Source organism: Neovison vison, chromosome 5, assembly GCF_020171115.1.
Source record: "Neovison vison isolate M4711 chromosome 5, ASM_NN_V1, whole genome shotgun sequence".
Taxonomy (NCBI): Eukaryota; Metazoa; Chordata; class Mammalia; order Carnivora; family Mustelidae; genus Neogale; species Neogale vison.
In genome coordinates, this window is record NC_058095.1 from 37641146 (window position 1) to 37657725 (window position 16580).

At 38.4% G+C, this 16580-nt stretch overlaps 1 protein-coding gene across 1 annotated transcript in view; it reads right to left on the bottom strand.

Annotated features, from left to right (window-relative positions):
* The window catches only part of GDPD1 (glycerophosphodiester phosphodiesterase domain containing 1), a 53810-nt gene that overhangs the window by 24661 nt on the left and 12569 nt on the right, over positions 1-16580 (bottom strand). Inside the window, exon 2 of the mRNA XM_044248556.1 lies at positions 15280-15322. Within this exon, the coding sequence (XP_044104491.1) occupies positions 15280-15322 (43 nt within the window). The remainder of the gene's footprint in view (positions 1-15279; positions 15323-16580) is intronic.

Here is a 16580-nt window from a genome sequence, read left to right on the forward strand (position 1 = left end):
TCCTCAGCGGGGAGTCTGCTTCTCCCTCTCTCTCTCTCTCTGTCACTCACCCCACCCCCATTTGTGCTCTTTCTCTCAAATAAATAAATAAAATCTTTTAAAAAAATCAACACACGGGGGTACCTGGGTGGCTCAGTGGGTTAAGCCTCTGCCTTTGGCTCAGGTCATGATCTCAGGGTCCTGGGACTGAGCCCTGCATCAGGCTCTCTGCTCCGCGGGGAGCCTGCTTCCCCCTCTCTGTCTGCCTGCCTCTTTGATACTTGTGATCTCTCTCTCTGTCAAATAAAATCTTTCAAAAAAAAATCAACACACAAAAGTCAGTTACATTTCTATACATTAACAGCGAATGATGTGAAAAGGAAATCCTAAAACAATCCATTTGTAATAGCATCAAAAAAATAACAAGACTGGGGTGCTTGCATGGCTCAGTCAGTTAACTGTCCGACTCTTGATTTCAGCTCAGGACATGATCTTAGGGTTATGAGATTGAGACCCACATCGGACTCTGAGTGGGGCATGGAACCTGCTTAAGATTCTCTCTTTCCCTCTCCCTCTTCCCCCTGCCCCTAAAAAACAAAAACAAAAACAATAATAACTTAGGAATTAGCCAAGGAAGTAAGAGACTTGTACAATGAAAGCTGTAAAACATTGCTGAAAGAAACTAAAGGATATATATATATATATATGGAAAGACATCCCATATTCATGGATTAGAACACTTAATATTAAGATACATGGATCTATACATTCAGTGCAACTCTTATCAAAATCCCAATGATTTTGCAAAAACAGAAAATTTTTCCATTCTAAAATGCCTGAGGAGCATTTAGCTGGCTCAGTTGGAAGAGCATGTGACTTTTGAAAGTGGGGTTGTGAGTTTGAGCCTCATGTTACTAAAAGAAAAAACTGTAAAATGCATATGAAATCTCAGGGAAACCCAAAGAGTAAAAACAATCTTGAAAAAGAAGAGGGGTGCCTGGGTGGCTCAGTTGGTTGAGCAGATGCCTTTGGCTCAGTCCTGGGATCAAGTCTTGCATTGGGCTGCTTGCTCAGCAGGGAGCCTGCTTCTCCCTCTGCCTCCTGCTCCCCCTGCTTGTGCTGTATCAAATAAATAAATAAAATCTTTTAAAAAAAGAAGAACAGAGTTGGAAGACTCACACTTCCTGATTTCAGTACCTACTACAAAGCTACAGTAATCAAAGCAATATGGTGCTGGCATAAAGACAGACATATAAATCAATGAAATAGAGTCCCGATATAAGCCCTCTTATATATTGTCAAATGATTTTCAACCATTCAATGGGGAAAGGGCAATCTCTTCAACAAATGGTGCTGAGAAAACTGGATATCCACATGTAGAAGAATGAAGTTGGATCCTTCACCTAACACCATATCAAAAAATAAACTCAAAATTGATCAAAGACCTAATCATAACACCTAAAATGAAAAACCTCTTAAAAGACAACATATGGGAAAAGCTTCCTACACTGGATTTGGCACGACTTCTTGGCTATGACACCAAAAGCACAGGCAACAAAAGAAAAAAAAAGACAAATTGTACTTCATCAAAATTAAGAACTTTGTGCACCAAGGAGCACTATCAACAAAGTAAAAAGGTAGCCCACACAAACCATAAGAGACTCTTAATCATAGGAAACAAACTGAGGGTTCCTGGAGGGGTGTGGGTGAGGGGATTGGGCAAATGGGAGATGGACATTAAAGAAGGTATGTGATGGGGCACCTGGGTGGCTCAGTGGGTTAAAGCCTCTGCCTTCGGCTCAGGTCATGATCCCAGGGTCCTGGGATAGAGCCGTGCATCGGGCTCTCTGCTCAGCAGGGAACCTGCTTCCCCCTCTCTCTCTGCCTGCCTCTCTGCCTACTTGTGATCTCTGTCTGTCAAATAAATAAATATTAAAAAAAAAAAAAGGAAGGCATGTGATGTAATGGACACTGGGTATTATACAAGACTGATAAATCACTGAACTCTATCTCTGAAGCTAATAGTACATCATACATAATTAATTGAATTTTTAAAAAAGTGAAAAAAAAAAGTAGCCTACAGAATGGAGAAAATACATGCAAATCATCTATGTGATAAAGGATTAATAGCCGCAGTATATAAAGAACTCCTAAACCTCAACAACAATGTAACCTGATTAAAAAATGGGGAAAGGGGGCGCCTGGGTGGCTCAGTGTGTTAAGCCGCTGCCTTCGGCTCAGGTCATGATCCCAGAGTCCTGGGATCGAGTCCCGCATTGGGCTCTCTGCTGAGCGGAGAGCCTGCTTTCCTCTCTCTCTCTGCCTGCCTCTCTGCCTACTTGTGATCTCTGTCTGTCAAATAAATGAATAAAATCTTTAAAAAAAAAAAATGGGGAAAGGACTTGAGTAGACATTTCTCCAAAGAAGACATGTCAATAAGCACATGGAAAGATCACTAATCATTAGTGAAATCCTGTCAAAACCACAATAAGAGGGGCAACTGGCTGGTTCAGCTGGAAGACTGTGCAACTCTTGATCTCAGGGTTATTAAGTTTAAGCCCCACATTGGGTGTAGAGATTACTTAAAATAAATAAATAAACAAACTTAAAAAAAAAACACAATTAGTTTTTTTGGGGGTGGATATTATTAAAAAGAGAAGGAAGGAAGAAAAGAGAAAAAAATAGTATTGGCCAGGATGTGGAGATATTGGAACCCTTATATATTGTTGGTGGGAATATAAAATGGCAGTTCCTCAAGAAAATTAAACATTGATTTACCATATGATCCAGCAATTCCACTTCTAGGTATACACAGAAAAGATTTGAAAGAAGGGAGTTAAAGAAATATTTATACGACCATATTCAAAGAAGAATTGTTCATAACAGCCAAAAGTAGAAGCAACTTAACTGTCTATCAACTAATGATTAGATAAACAAAATGTGGTATATACCTAAAAAGAAATATTATTCAGTCTTAAAAAGGAAGGGAATTCTGGGGAGCCTGGCTAGCTGCCTCAGTTGGTAGAGTATGTGACTCTTGATCTCGGAATTGTAAGTTTGAGGCCCATGTTGGGTGGAGAAATTACTTAAAAGTAAAAAAAAATCTTTAAAAAAAAGAAAAAGGAAGGGAATTTTGGTATATGCCACAACATGAGTGAGCAAATCTTTAAAACATTACGCTAGGTGAAAAAAGCCAAAAACAAAAAATATAAATATTTAATGTTTCCACACTTATTTAAATGTACCTAAAATAGATTAATAGAAATAAAAGTAGAATGGTGGTCACCAGAGCCTGGTGGGGAGGGAGTTAGGGAATTATTACTGAAGGGGTCCAGAGTTTTGGTATGGAATAAAAGTTCTGGAGATGAATAGTGGTGATGGTTCCATAACAACGTGATTGTATTTAAGGACACTGAACTGTACACTTAAAAACAGTTAAAATGGTAAATTTTTTAAAAAGATTTTATTTATTTATTTGACAGAGAGAGATCACAAGTAGGCAGAGAGAGAGAGAGAGAGGAGGAAGCAGGCTCCCTGCTGAGCAGAGAGCCCGATGCGGGACTCGATCCCAGGACCCTGAGATCATGACCTGAGCCGAAGGCAGTGGCTTAACCCACTGAGCCACCCAGGCGCCCTAAAATGGTAAATTTTATGTTATGCATATTTTATTGTGATAAAATAAAATTTTAATTAAAAAAAAAAAGAAAAAAATTGAAAGGATTAGATCAGACAATCTCTAAGCTTCCTTTCACATTCGAGATCCTATGACTTTTACAAAGGGAATATCACAGTGGTTAAGGAGTACAAACACTGCACGAAAAAGGGTAAATATGTGAGGTGATGTGTATGTTAATTAACTTGATGGTGAGAATCCTTTCACAATGTATACACATATCAAATCATCACATTTTATATGAAATATAATTTGTCAGTTACACCTCAAGAAAGTTGGGGGATAAAGAGCACAGACACTGGCTCTACCACTTACTTGGGCAAGTTATTTAGCTTCTTCATGCTTCAGTTTCCTTACTTGCAAAACAGTGATGATAATATCAGCTCTCTATACCTCCTCCCCACTTTGCACCTTACACCCCAAACACCCCCACACTTTCAATACTCTTTTGCCTGAAATGTCTTTTGCAAGAAAAACACTATACAGTAAAATAACAGATGCACATCTGAACAGGCACTTCACGGATGAGGATTTCCAAATGGCCAGTAAGTGTATGAATAGATGTTCAACATCAAAATTCAACAGGGAAATGTAAATTAAAACCACAATGAGATAGCACTACATAGTCACTACAGTGGCTAAAATTAAAAGGACTGACAACCAAGTAGAAAGACAGTGGAGGACTGGAACTCTATATTGCTGGTGTGAGGGTCAACTGGTACAATCATTTTGGAAGGTATAAACGTAGACCTACCCTATGATCCTGAAATTCCACTTCTGCTAAGTATATATCTGAGAGGAATGAATGCATTTGGCTGTTAAAAAAGAGATAATAGCGGGGCACCTGCGTGGCTCAGTGGGTTAAGCCGCTGCCTTCGGCTCAGGTCATGATCTCAGGGTTCTGGGATCGAGTCCCGCATCAGGCTCTCTGCTCAGCGGGGAGCCTGCTTCCTCCTCTCTCTCTCTGCCTGCCTCTCTGCCTACTTGTGATCTCTTTCTGTCAAATAAATAAATAAAATCTTTAAAAAAAAACAAAAAACAAAAAAACAGATAATAGGGACACCTGGGTGGCTCCCTCGGTTAAGTGTCTGCCTTCAGCTCAGGTCATGATCCCAGGATTCTAGGATTAAGTCCCGCTTCAGGCTCCCTGCCCAGGGGAGAGTCGGCTTCTCCCTCTCCCTTTGCCTCCTGCTCCCCCTGCTGATGCTCTCTTTCTCACTCATTCAACTTCTCTCTCTCAAATAAATAAATAAATAAATAAAATCTTAAAAAAAAAACCAACATTATTTTAAAAAACCTAACACATCATGGATAAATCTTACAGATACAAAATGAAGATAGAAAAGCCAGAGACAAAAGTATAAATATGGTATGATCACACTTATGTTATCAAGAACAAGCAAAATCAAATCATCATAATAGAAATTAGAATAATGGCCTTCTAGGGGCAAGTAATGTGGACTGGGAAAGGTCACAAGGATACCTTCAAGAGTGGTAGAAATGGGGGCGCCTGAGTAGCTCAGTGGGTTAAAGTCACTGCCTTCAGCTCAGGTCATGATCCCAGGGTCCTGGAATTGAGCCCCGCATCAGGCTTTCAGCTCAGCAGGAGCCTGCTTCCCCCTCTCTCTGTCTGCCTCTCTGCCTACTTGTGATCTCTCTCTCTGTCAGATAAATAAATGGAATCTTTAAAAAAAAAAAAAAGAGTGGTAGAAATGTTCTACATCTTTATCTAAGTGAGGGTTACAAAGATATATACATTATGTTTAAATTTACTGGGCTATATACTTAGATTGTGCATTTTATGGAATGTATAGTATGGAATGTATATAACAGTAACAGGTTTTTAAAAGTTTCTCTTCCCTTATCTGCTCTTTTTTTTTTAAAAGGTATATGGATATATTTTTTTAAGATTTTATTTATTTATTTGACAGACAGAGATCACAAGCAGGCAGAGAGGCAGGCAGAGAGAGAGGGGGAGCAGGCTCCCTGCTGAGCAGAGAGCCCAATACAGGGCTTGATCCCAGGACCGAGATCATGACCTGAGCCAAAGGCAGAGGCTTAACCCACTGAGCCACCCAGGCACCACTTATCTGCTAACTCTTTTTTTTTAACTTTTTTTTTTTTAAAAAAAGATTTAAAAGATTTTTTTAACTTTATTTTTTTTAAAGATTTAAAAGTATTATTTATTTATTTATTTGACAGAGATCACAAGCAGGCAGAGAGGCAGGCAGAGAGAGAGGGGGAAGCAGGCTCCCCGCTGAGCAGAGAGCCCGATGCGGGACTCGATCCCAGGACCCTGGGATCATGACCTGAGCCGAAGGCAGCGGCTTAACCCACTGAGCCACCCAGGCGCCCCTTATCTGCTAACTCTTAACTCATCCTTCAGGTCTAAGCTTAGAAACCACTTCGGGATATCTTTCCCAATCCCCCCAGTTTAGATGGGGTCACTAGTTTACATACTGCTAAATTGCCAGGACTTCCTGTAGCACCCTGTATTTACTCTGTCATAGTATTTACCACACTGTTTTGAACATATCTATTTATCTCCCCTTGCCCAGTGAGACAGGAGTTCTTTAAGGGTTTGTGGGCTATGACTGGTTTACTCTTACATTCCTAGTGCCCAAGCACAGGACCTTGCACAGCTGGTACTCCATAAATATTTGTTTAAAAAACTCTATGTAAAATGCCCACCTAACACTTTATGCACTAATCACCAGGGGTGACATTTCAAGATGAAGAAAAGAAAACATGGATGGAGCAGGGAGAAAGTTTTAGAAAGAAACAACTTTTCTTTTTCAAAATTCAAGAATGGAAAGGGTAAGAGCTGTGGTGAGTGGAATAGGGTGAGAAGATACAAAAGTAGATAAATTATGTTTGTGCAATAGATTCCCACGCACTTGAATTGTTGGCTGGTGGTTTATATGAGGTCAGGTCTCTACGGTAAGACTGAATTCCTAGAGAGGAAAGGCCTATGTCTGCTCCATACTTTCTAATGTTTGTGTTGTTGGGAATATCACAGGTATCCAACACATTTCTAAATGAGTGGACTAAAGCCATGTTTTACTTATCTATTAGATATCTATTAACATTTTAAATTTTAATTATTATCCTGCTAGCATCTAAATGATCATCAGTGATAATCCATATCCATAGTAAGTACTATTCTTTTTTTTTTTTAAGATTTTATTTATTTGACAGACAGAGATCACAAGTAGGCAGAAAGGCAAGCAGAGAGAGAGAGAAAGAGGAGGAAGCAGGATCCCCACTGAGTGTAGACCCCGATGTGGGGCTCCATCCCACGACCCTGGGATCATGACCTGAGCTGAAGGCAGAGGCTTTAATACACTGAGCCACCCAGGCGCCCAGTAAGTACTATTCTTAAAAGAATAAATATTCACATGGAATGGCATTTTTGAAGTATATCTGAATGAAAAAAGCAGGTAAGATAGGATCCTTGTGATGTAAAATAAAGTTTATGTATAATTTTGTTTGATTTGGAAAAATAATTTTTTTAAAAAGATTTTATTTATTTGACAGAGGGAGATCACAAGTAGGCAAAAAGGCAAGCAGAGAGAGAGAGAAAGAGAGAGAGAGAGGAGGAAGCAGGCTCCCTGCCGAGCAGAGAGCCCGATGCAGGACTCAATCCCAGAACCCTGAGATCATGACCTGAGTGGAAGGCAGAGGCTTAACCCACTGAGCCACCCAGGCGCCCTGGAAAAATAATTTTTTTTAAAAAGATTTTATTTATTTATTTGACAGAGAACACAAGTAGGCAGAGAGGCAGGCAGAGAGAGAGAGAGAGAGCAGGCTCTGCACTGAGCAGAGAGCCCGATGCGGGGCTCGATCCCAGGACCCTGGGATCATGACCTGGGCCGAAGGCAGAGGCTTTAACCCGCTGAGCCACCCAGGCGCCCGAAAAATAATTTTTAAATTGAAGTGTAGTTTATATATTAAAAAGACTAGAAAAGATACAGGCCAAATTGTTACAGGGCTTATCTCTAGTAAGTTGTATTTCTGGGACTGGAACTAGAGATTTGAGCAGGCCAATTTTTTACATCACATAGATTGCTTGAATTTTTGTTGTTTTTTTCTTTCTTTGAGAGAGGGAGACAGCACGAGAGAGAGCGAGCACAGCATCAGCAGGGGAGAAAGGCAGAGGGAAAGGGAGAAACAGACTGTCCAGGGAGCAGGGAGTCCAACATGGGGCCCATCCCAGGACCCCAGGATCATGACCTGAGCCGAAGGCAGACACCTAACTGACTGAGTCACCCAGGAGCCCCCTTTTTATTTTTATTTTTTAAGATTTTATTTATTTATTTGTCAAAGGGAGAGCGAGAGAACATAAGAGGAGAAGCAGCAGGCTCCCTGCTGAGCAAGGAGGCCAATGCAGGGACTCCATCCCAGGATCCTAAGATCATGAGCTGAGCCTAAGGCAGAGACTTAACTTGAGGCACCCAGACATCCAGAATTATTTGTTTTTAGAATATAAACTTCCAAAGTGGCAAAATAAGGATACTTCATTATTAATATACTGTATGTAAAAGACAATATTTTGGACACCAATTTACTGATCACCAACAGAATGAATTACAGCAGGAATTTAATCTACGAAAAACTGAACATCCTTTTAAATACATAAGCACTCATGATTCTTATTTTGCCTGTGATTTCCTAAGTGGGATGAATGTATCTTCTGTTTTATACTTAAGCTTGAAACACAGAATATAAAAATGATATAAAAATGCAAATATAAATTTGTATATAAATATATCAATTAAGAATAAAGTTTTAGGGACGCCTGGGTGGCTCAGTTGGTTGGACGACTGCCTTCAGCTCAGGGCGTGATCCTGGAGTCCCGGGATCGAGTCCCACATCGGGCTCCCAGCTCCATGGGGAGTCTGCTTCGCTCTCTGACCTTCTCCTCGCTCATGCTCTCTCTCATTGTCTCTCTCTCTCAAATAAATAAATAAAATCTTTAAAAAAAAAAAAGAATAAAGTTTTAGCAATTGAGTGAATGTTTCTTAATGTTTTTAAAACAAACTAACTTGGTTCCTTAATGTAATTCTTACTAAGATGTAAATAACTAACTTTATGTGTCCTCTTCTAAAGGATCTCCACCTTTAAAAGAGAATATTTATTGGTCAGTGTGTGCTAGAACCACAAATGTGTAAAAATAAAATGCAAAAAGAAGCAAACAAAAACAGTTTTTGGTAGATTTACCTTTCTGTATTTTTAAATTTCCTTAAATATTGCTATAGTGTTCAATTTTTTAAAAAAGAATAAGAAATGTAGAAACTGTAAACAATATATGTAGCTAGCAAATAGTTTTGAAATAAAATCCTAAAATCCTTCATATAGCTTTTAAAAAAAATTGGTACTACTGATTTTGGGTCATGTGCATATCTTTCTTTTGTTATTATTGGTTTTTTGTATGTGTATGTGAAGGGGAGTAAGAGCAGTGGTTATCTATATTTTCCTGTATTTAAAAAATTCTGCAGGGCACCTGGGTGGCTAAGTCAGTTAAGTGTCTGCCTTCAGTTCAGGTCATGAGAAGGGAGCCTGCTTCTCCCTCTCTCTCTGCCCCTCCACTCTGCTTATGCTCTTCTCTCTCTCTCTCTTTCACTCTATCTCAAATAAATAAAGTTTTTTAAAAAATAAAAAATAAATAAAGTAAAAATAAATAAATAAATAAATAAATAAAGTAAAGAAATTCTGCATTGGGCTCCACACCCAGTGTGGAGCCTACTTAAAATGATTGATTGATTGATTGATTATTTTTAGTATATGTGCTGCTAAAGCGAGCACAATAAATAAAATTTTAGAAGTTAATTTAAAAAATTAAAATAAAAAATATTTATACCTTTTACCCGAGAAATCTAAGTTTAAAGTTTCCCTTCAGCTGAAATGTTGGCTGTTTTTAGAAATGTTTAAGAATTTTATAAAACACATTTTCTAGGGGCGCCTGGGTAGCTCAGTGGGTTAAAGGCTCTGCCTTCAGCTCAGGTCATGATCCCAGGGTCCTGGGATTGAGCCCCACATCGGGCTCCCTGCTCAGCGGGGAGCCTGCTTCCTCCCACCACTACCACCCCCGCCTGCCTCTCTGCCTACTCTCTGTCTGTCAAATAAATAAATAAAATCTTAAAAAAAATATTTTCTATTTACTCTATGCTTATCTCTTATCTATAAGCTAGTAAAACTTTAAAGCAATAGTAAATGAGTACATCCAGGACAATTTGTAAATTCTCCTAACAAAATTATCCTAAATTTGATATACAAATAGCTAGAACATAGCTAGAAAAGGGAAATTTTTTTTTTATCAGTTTGGCCTTCAAAATTTCCCAAATATGATAAAATGCATCTGCCAGATATTTTATAGCTGAATTTAAAAAAAATATTTATTTATCTTAGAGAGAGAAAGAGAATGTGAGCAAGCAGGGGAGGGGCAGAAAGAGAAGGAGGGAGAGCATTTCAAGCAGACTCCCTGCTGAGCATGGAGCCTCACTTGGGGCTCCATCTCATGACCCTGAGATCGTGACCTGAGCAAAAATCAAGAGTCCCACTCTTTACCAACTGAACCACCCACATGCCCCCAAATAGCTGATTTTCTGACAAGCTGATTACAGACAGAAAAAGGGATGTCAAGGGGTGCCTGGGTGGCTCAGTGGGCTAAAGCCTCTGCCTTTGGCTCAGGTCATGATCCCAGGGTTCTGGGATCGAGCCCCATATCAGTTCTGCTCAGCAGGGAACCTGCTTTCCTCTCTCTCTCTGCCTGCCTCTCTGCCTATTTGTGATCTGTCTGTCAAATAAATAAAACTAAAAAAAAAGAAAAAAGAACAAAAAAAAGACAAAGGGAAGTCAAGGCTTCAGCATTACCAGAAAAAGAAATAAAAACTCTAGCTCTAAAAGATGTGAAATTCCTTGAAACTCCACAGGAACAATACACGAACAATTTAAAACAGACCCTATACACTATATGTTAAACTCTATTTAGAATTTAAATAAAAATTTGGAAAAATTATAAATAGTAAACCCAAAAACAAACAAATAAATAAGTAACAGACCCTATATTAAGGAATTTATTTGAATCTCATTTATTCCTCACACCCCTGAGGTTTGTTATTATTCCCATTTCATAGATGAGAAATTAGTATTGTATTAATTAGATATTCTGAAAAATGTATCATGAGAACTAGGTCACTGATTAATTACTTTGACTGTCTGCCAACTTACACTTCCAGCTACTGCTAAAACAATTTGTTTCTTTCTTTTACCATTCATGTTAATACCATGGGGATCAAATTGTCCTATGGGTATTTACAAAGGCGGCCTGGTTTAATAACCTAGTTTTATTAGCTCTTAAGAGCTAGATTTTACATACTCAAGGACTTAGTGACTCCGGGTGTATGTGTGTGTGTGTGTGTAGTACAATTCCTTAGTTTCTGGTTTACCTCTTATTATGGATGGTTTCTGTCTCCTTCATTTGTCTTCTGTTAATGTTCTTTGATCTGGAGTGCCCCATTCCACATCTCGGTTCAGTAAGCCACTAGTAAGAGTCTATTAGCATCATAATTAGGTGTTAGGGGTTAAGAGATTAATATGGAAAGATTCTTGCTCTCAAAGGAATTACAGAAGAGCCATATTCATAACCTAAGGTGTTTGTGAAAGCATTTTATAAACCATATTACAGGACTTATAAATTGTGAAATACAAAAAGGAAAAGGAAAGGAAAGGAAAGGAGAGGAGAGGAGAGGAGAGGAGAGGAGGAAGGAAGGAAGGGAAAGGGGAAGGGAGGGAGAGAGGGAGAGAGAAAGGAAAGAAGAGGGAAGGAAGGAAGGAAGGAATTGTGAGATATAATCATTTCTCTTCAGTCCTAATTATTCCTTTTTTCCTAATTTTTTGTGTTTTTTTTAAAAGATACTATTTATTAATTTGAAAGCGTATGAGCAGGGAGGGGAAGGGAGAGAGGGAGTGGGACAGGTAGAAGTAGACTCCCCCCTGAGCAGGAAGCCCTATGTGAGGCTCAATCTCAGGACACCAAGATCATGACCTAAGCTGAAGGTAGAGGCATAACTGACTGAGCCACCCAGGTGCCCCAAACCTAATTACTTCTTTAGACCCACTATAATGAATTAATCTTCCATATATTCTTTCAGTTTCCTAAATACATCTTGTCTACATACCCTCGAATCTTAATCTCAAACATTTAACATTTCTTCCCCTTCCTTTTTTTTGAGTAATCTCTACTCAGTGTGTAATCAATGTGGGGCTTAAACTCACAACCCCAAGATCAAGAGCTGCATGTCCTCTGGACTGAGACAGCCAGGTGCCCCAAACACTTCACATTTTAAAAATAGTTTCTTGGGGCATCTGGGTGGCTCAGTGGGTTAAGCATCTGCCTTTGGCCCAGGTCCTGGGATGGAGCCCTGAGGCAGGCTCCCTGCTCAGCAGGTGAGTCTGCTTCTCCCTCTCCCTCTGCTTGTCTCCCCAGTTCGAGTTCGCTCTCTCTCAAATAAATAAAATCTTAAAAAGTAATAAAAATAATAAAAATAGCTTCTTCCTGTATACCAAATGGTAACTTCTCTAGTCTTGGTATCTTTTCAATTTTCTGGTTAATCTTAACCAGGCTTCCCCCACCAAGTATTTATACTTTCTCTAATATCTTCTTGTTTTCACTTCCATGTCATAATATGTATGCTTTGTGAAGTGTTTACACATGCACATAAATAAGATCTAAGTTTTAGCTGCTCATTATATTTTTACTCTTTCTCCCTCAACTACTTATCCTATCCTACTTAAGCACAGTATCTGTCTTTTGCCAAGTATATATTATAATTCCACCTTTTTAATATACTGTGCCTTGAAAAGAGTAGGTTTACGTGATTTTTTTTCTTGTTGCTCACGAAGCAGGTATTAAAAAACAAAAACCAAAAACCTCCTAAGCATCCCACAGTTAAAATATTCTACTAACAGAATACTTCTAAATGAAAACAAAAGTATGTATTGATAGCAAGAGCACTGATCCATAAGATAAAACACAAAAACCACCACCAACAACAAATTTTTAAGAGGTTAAAATCAAGGGGCACCTGGGTGGCTCAGCTGGTGAACCGTCAGACTCTCGATTTTGGCTTGGGGTCTCAGGGTCATGAGATGGAGCTCCAACTGGGCCTTCATGCTCAGTGGGGAATCTGCTTGAGAGTCTCTCCCTCCACCCTTCCCCCCATTTACACAACTTGCGAGTTGTCTCTCAAATAAATCTTTAAAAAAGCGGGGGGGGGGCGGGGTTCCTGGGTGGCTCAGTCATTAAGCATCTGCCTTTGGCTCAGGTCATGATCCCAGGATCCGGGGATCGAGCCCGGCATCTGGCTCCCCCGCTCAGTGGGAAGCCTGCATCTCCCTTTCCCACTGCTTGTGTTCCCTCTCTCTCTGTCAAATAAATAAATAAAATCTGAAGATGGGAAATGTAATGTTGTATCTAGCAAGTAAAAACCATCCAAGTAAGACAATTCTTTTTTTTTTTTTAAGATTTTATTTATTTATTTATTTATTTTTAAAGATTTTATTTATTTATTTGACAGGCAAAGACCACAAGTAGACAGAGAGGCAGGCAGAGAGAGAGAGAGGAGGAAGCAGGCTCCCTGCCGAGCAGAGAGCTTGATGTGGGGCTCGATTCCAGGACTCTGGGATCATGACCTGAGCTGAAGGCAGAGGCTTTAACCCACTGAGCCACCCAGGCACCCCAAGACATTCTTTAAATATCAAAAACGTTTTCAGTTGATTAAAATCTTCAAAGATAAAAATATTTATACCTCATCCTTAAAAATAATTTATTATACAAATGTACCATTCTAAAAAACAATTTATTATATAATCAAGTATTTTAATTTCATAAATAAGGGTGGTTAGTAAAAATTTAGCAAAAAATGTGGGGGAAACTTACAAAATAATATACCTTAAACATAAAAAAGGCTAAAAATTTATAAAAAAGTTATAAGTATTTTTTTCCCCAGGTAATATATATCACTACATGCCAGGGAACAAATATTTGTTAAATCATAGTATATGGGGGGGAGGTATGTGTATGTGTGTATGCATCTCAGTATAAACTGCACAAATACAATTATATATATATGCATTATGTATGTTATATATATCTAATTATATCTAGATGTATACATTATATAGTTATCTAAAGATACCCACATATATGATTTTAGTAGAGAAGATAACATAAAGTAACTTACTTTATTTTATTGTATTTTATTTTGACTTAAAATAAGTTAAATTATTTTGTTTCAGAATCTGGAAAGTTTTTTCCACAGACAGGAGGAAAGTTTTTGCATTTTTAGGGTTTTAGAGCATCTGGTGATTATAGCCAAAGGTATTGTATTGGAGAACAGGAAGAATAAGCAATGACAAACACAGGAGGCTAGGATTTAGATGAAACTAGAATATGGAGAAGCAGTGCATTTGGAACTGATAACAGGAAAAATAAACTCTCAGGTGTCTTTGTTATTTTTATTTTATTTATTTTTAAGTAATCTCTATGCCCAATGTGGGGCTCGATCTTACAACCCCAAGATTAAGGGTCACATGCTCTACCAACTGAGCCATCCAGGGGCCCCTAAATTCTAAGGTACTTTTAAATGATGAGAAACAGAATAAAAACTTAAGCCAGGGGCACCTGGGTGGCTCAGTGGGTTAAAGCCTTGGCCTTTGGCTCAGGTTGTGATCCCAAGGTCCTGGGATCCAGCCCTGCATCAGGCTCTCTGCTCAGCAGGGAACCTAGTTCTATCTCTCTCTGCCTACTTGTGATCTCTGTCTGTCAAATAAATAAATAAAATCTTAAAAAAAAAAAAGATAGTAATTTTTCTTAAAAAGCCAAATTTTGATTTCTCAGTCCCATTGTATGCATAAAAATATATAAGAAAATATGTTTCCTACTAAATATGGAAAGATAATGTCTTCCAGGGAGTTTAACTTTTTATATCCTCTGCCTTATTTTTCAGGGAAAAGAAAACTGTTTTCACCGTTACTCTAGACCAATGATGATCATTTACTCTGAGACAGAGAACAAGGTATCAATCAGCTTTCATTCCTATCTCTCCTGCTGCTTCTCTGTGTAGTGCTCTAAAAGAGACCTGAAACATTGGGAAAAAGCTAATTTACCTTTTGAAAAAAAATAAGACCAACACTCTTAAGGCTTCAAACAAGACCAGATCACAGCTTCAGGTCTGTAGAAGAATTACAGGGCAGACACATAATCCTATTCATAAACAGCAACCAGTGTTAACAGTTGTTTCATTTTCTTCTTTTCTCTTCTCTCCAAGACTAATTAGCATTACACACAGTGTGTTCCTTGTTACAAATGCCTTCTTTCAGAGTTAGAACTATAGTATCTTTTGATTACCCACAACTCTGATCTAGTTTTTCAGTTATGCAAAAGCCAAACACTCTTTGTAACACTTCAGACTAGCTAAACTAAAAAAAAAAAACCAAAAAAAAAACAACTATCACAAGTGGATGTGACATGTATACTACCTTCACTTTGTGAATCATCATCACTTCAAAGATAAACTATAAAAGAAGACCTTAAAAAAAAAAAGAATACTTTTTAATATACTTACTGCTGAAAAGCTGCCATTGTATTCTCCAAATTTTCTCCAGCACCTGTGAAAACATTAAATTTAAATTTCATTTACTAGCTAATTTCAACTTTAACAATTTTTTTTTAATTTTTAAAAGATTTTATTAATTTATTTGAGAGAGCACACACATGCACAGGAGTAGGAGGGAGAAGTGGAAGGCAGAGGGAGAGAGAGAAGCAGACTCCCCTCTGAGCAGGGCTCAGGGCCCAATCCCAGGACCCTGGGACCATGATTTAAATGAAGGCAGATGCTTAACCGACTGAGCCACCCAGGCTCCCCTAATTTGAACTTTTTAATTTTTCCAGAAATTAACTTTAATAAGCTACATCTAGTGAATCTCGATGTTTACATACTGTGTAGACATTACAAGTTTTTTAAAGAATGTAATGGTAATTTTGAATTCTTTTTGGCTGCACCAGGAAGAATCAAAGATTAAAACAAAGCCGCAGCAACACAGAAAGGTTAGAACCTAAACATGTTTTTTAAGCTATAATATCTGCTTGTCAGAGGAAAGACAGAAGAGGACCTGATTTTATATATATCTCCTCAGAAACAGTTAATCTATCTCTTCTGCATCCCCAAACTCTCTTATGCATCTCTCTAGTAAGAATTTATCACATTATAGCATAAATTATAAAACTGACTCCTCCTTTTCCTATGAATTACTGAAAATAAGTTCCTGTTTTAATCCCTTTGGCTGAAGACAACATAGTGCAGTAGTTAAAGGTGGAGTTAGGATCTTGGCTCACAAATCTACTTGATATTTGCATGACCTTGGGAAAGTTACAAAACTTCCCTGAGGCTGAGCTTACTTATTTGTAAGAATGAAGGATGCCTAGCTATCTTAGTGGAGTGTGAGATTCTTGATCTCAGGGTTGTGTGCTTGAGCCTCACATTGGGAGTAGAGATTACATTTAAAAAATTAGCATTAAGGGGCGCCTGGGTGGCTCAGTGGGTTAAGCCGCTGCCTTCAGTTCAGGTCATGATCTCAGGGTCCTGGGATGGAGTCCCACATCGGGCTCTCTGCTCAGCAGGGAGCCTGCTTCCCTTCCTCTCTCTCTGCCTGCCTCTCTGTCTACTTGTGATCTCTGTCAAATAAATAAATAAAATCTTAAAAAAAAATTAGCATTAAAAAAAATTTTTTTATTAAGTCTACCCCCAAAGTAGGGCTCAACCTCATGACCCCAAGATTAAGAGTCACATGCTCTACTGACTGAGCCAGGAGCTTCCCCACAAAAAGAAAATCTTAAAAAAGAAAAAAAAAAAAAAAAAAAGAATGA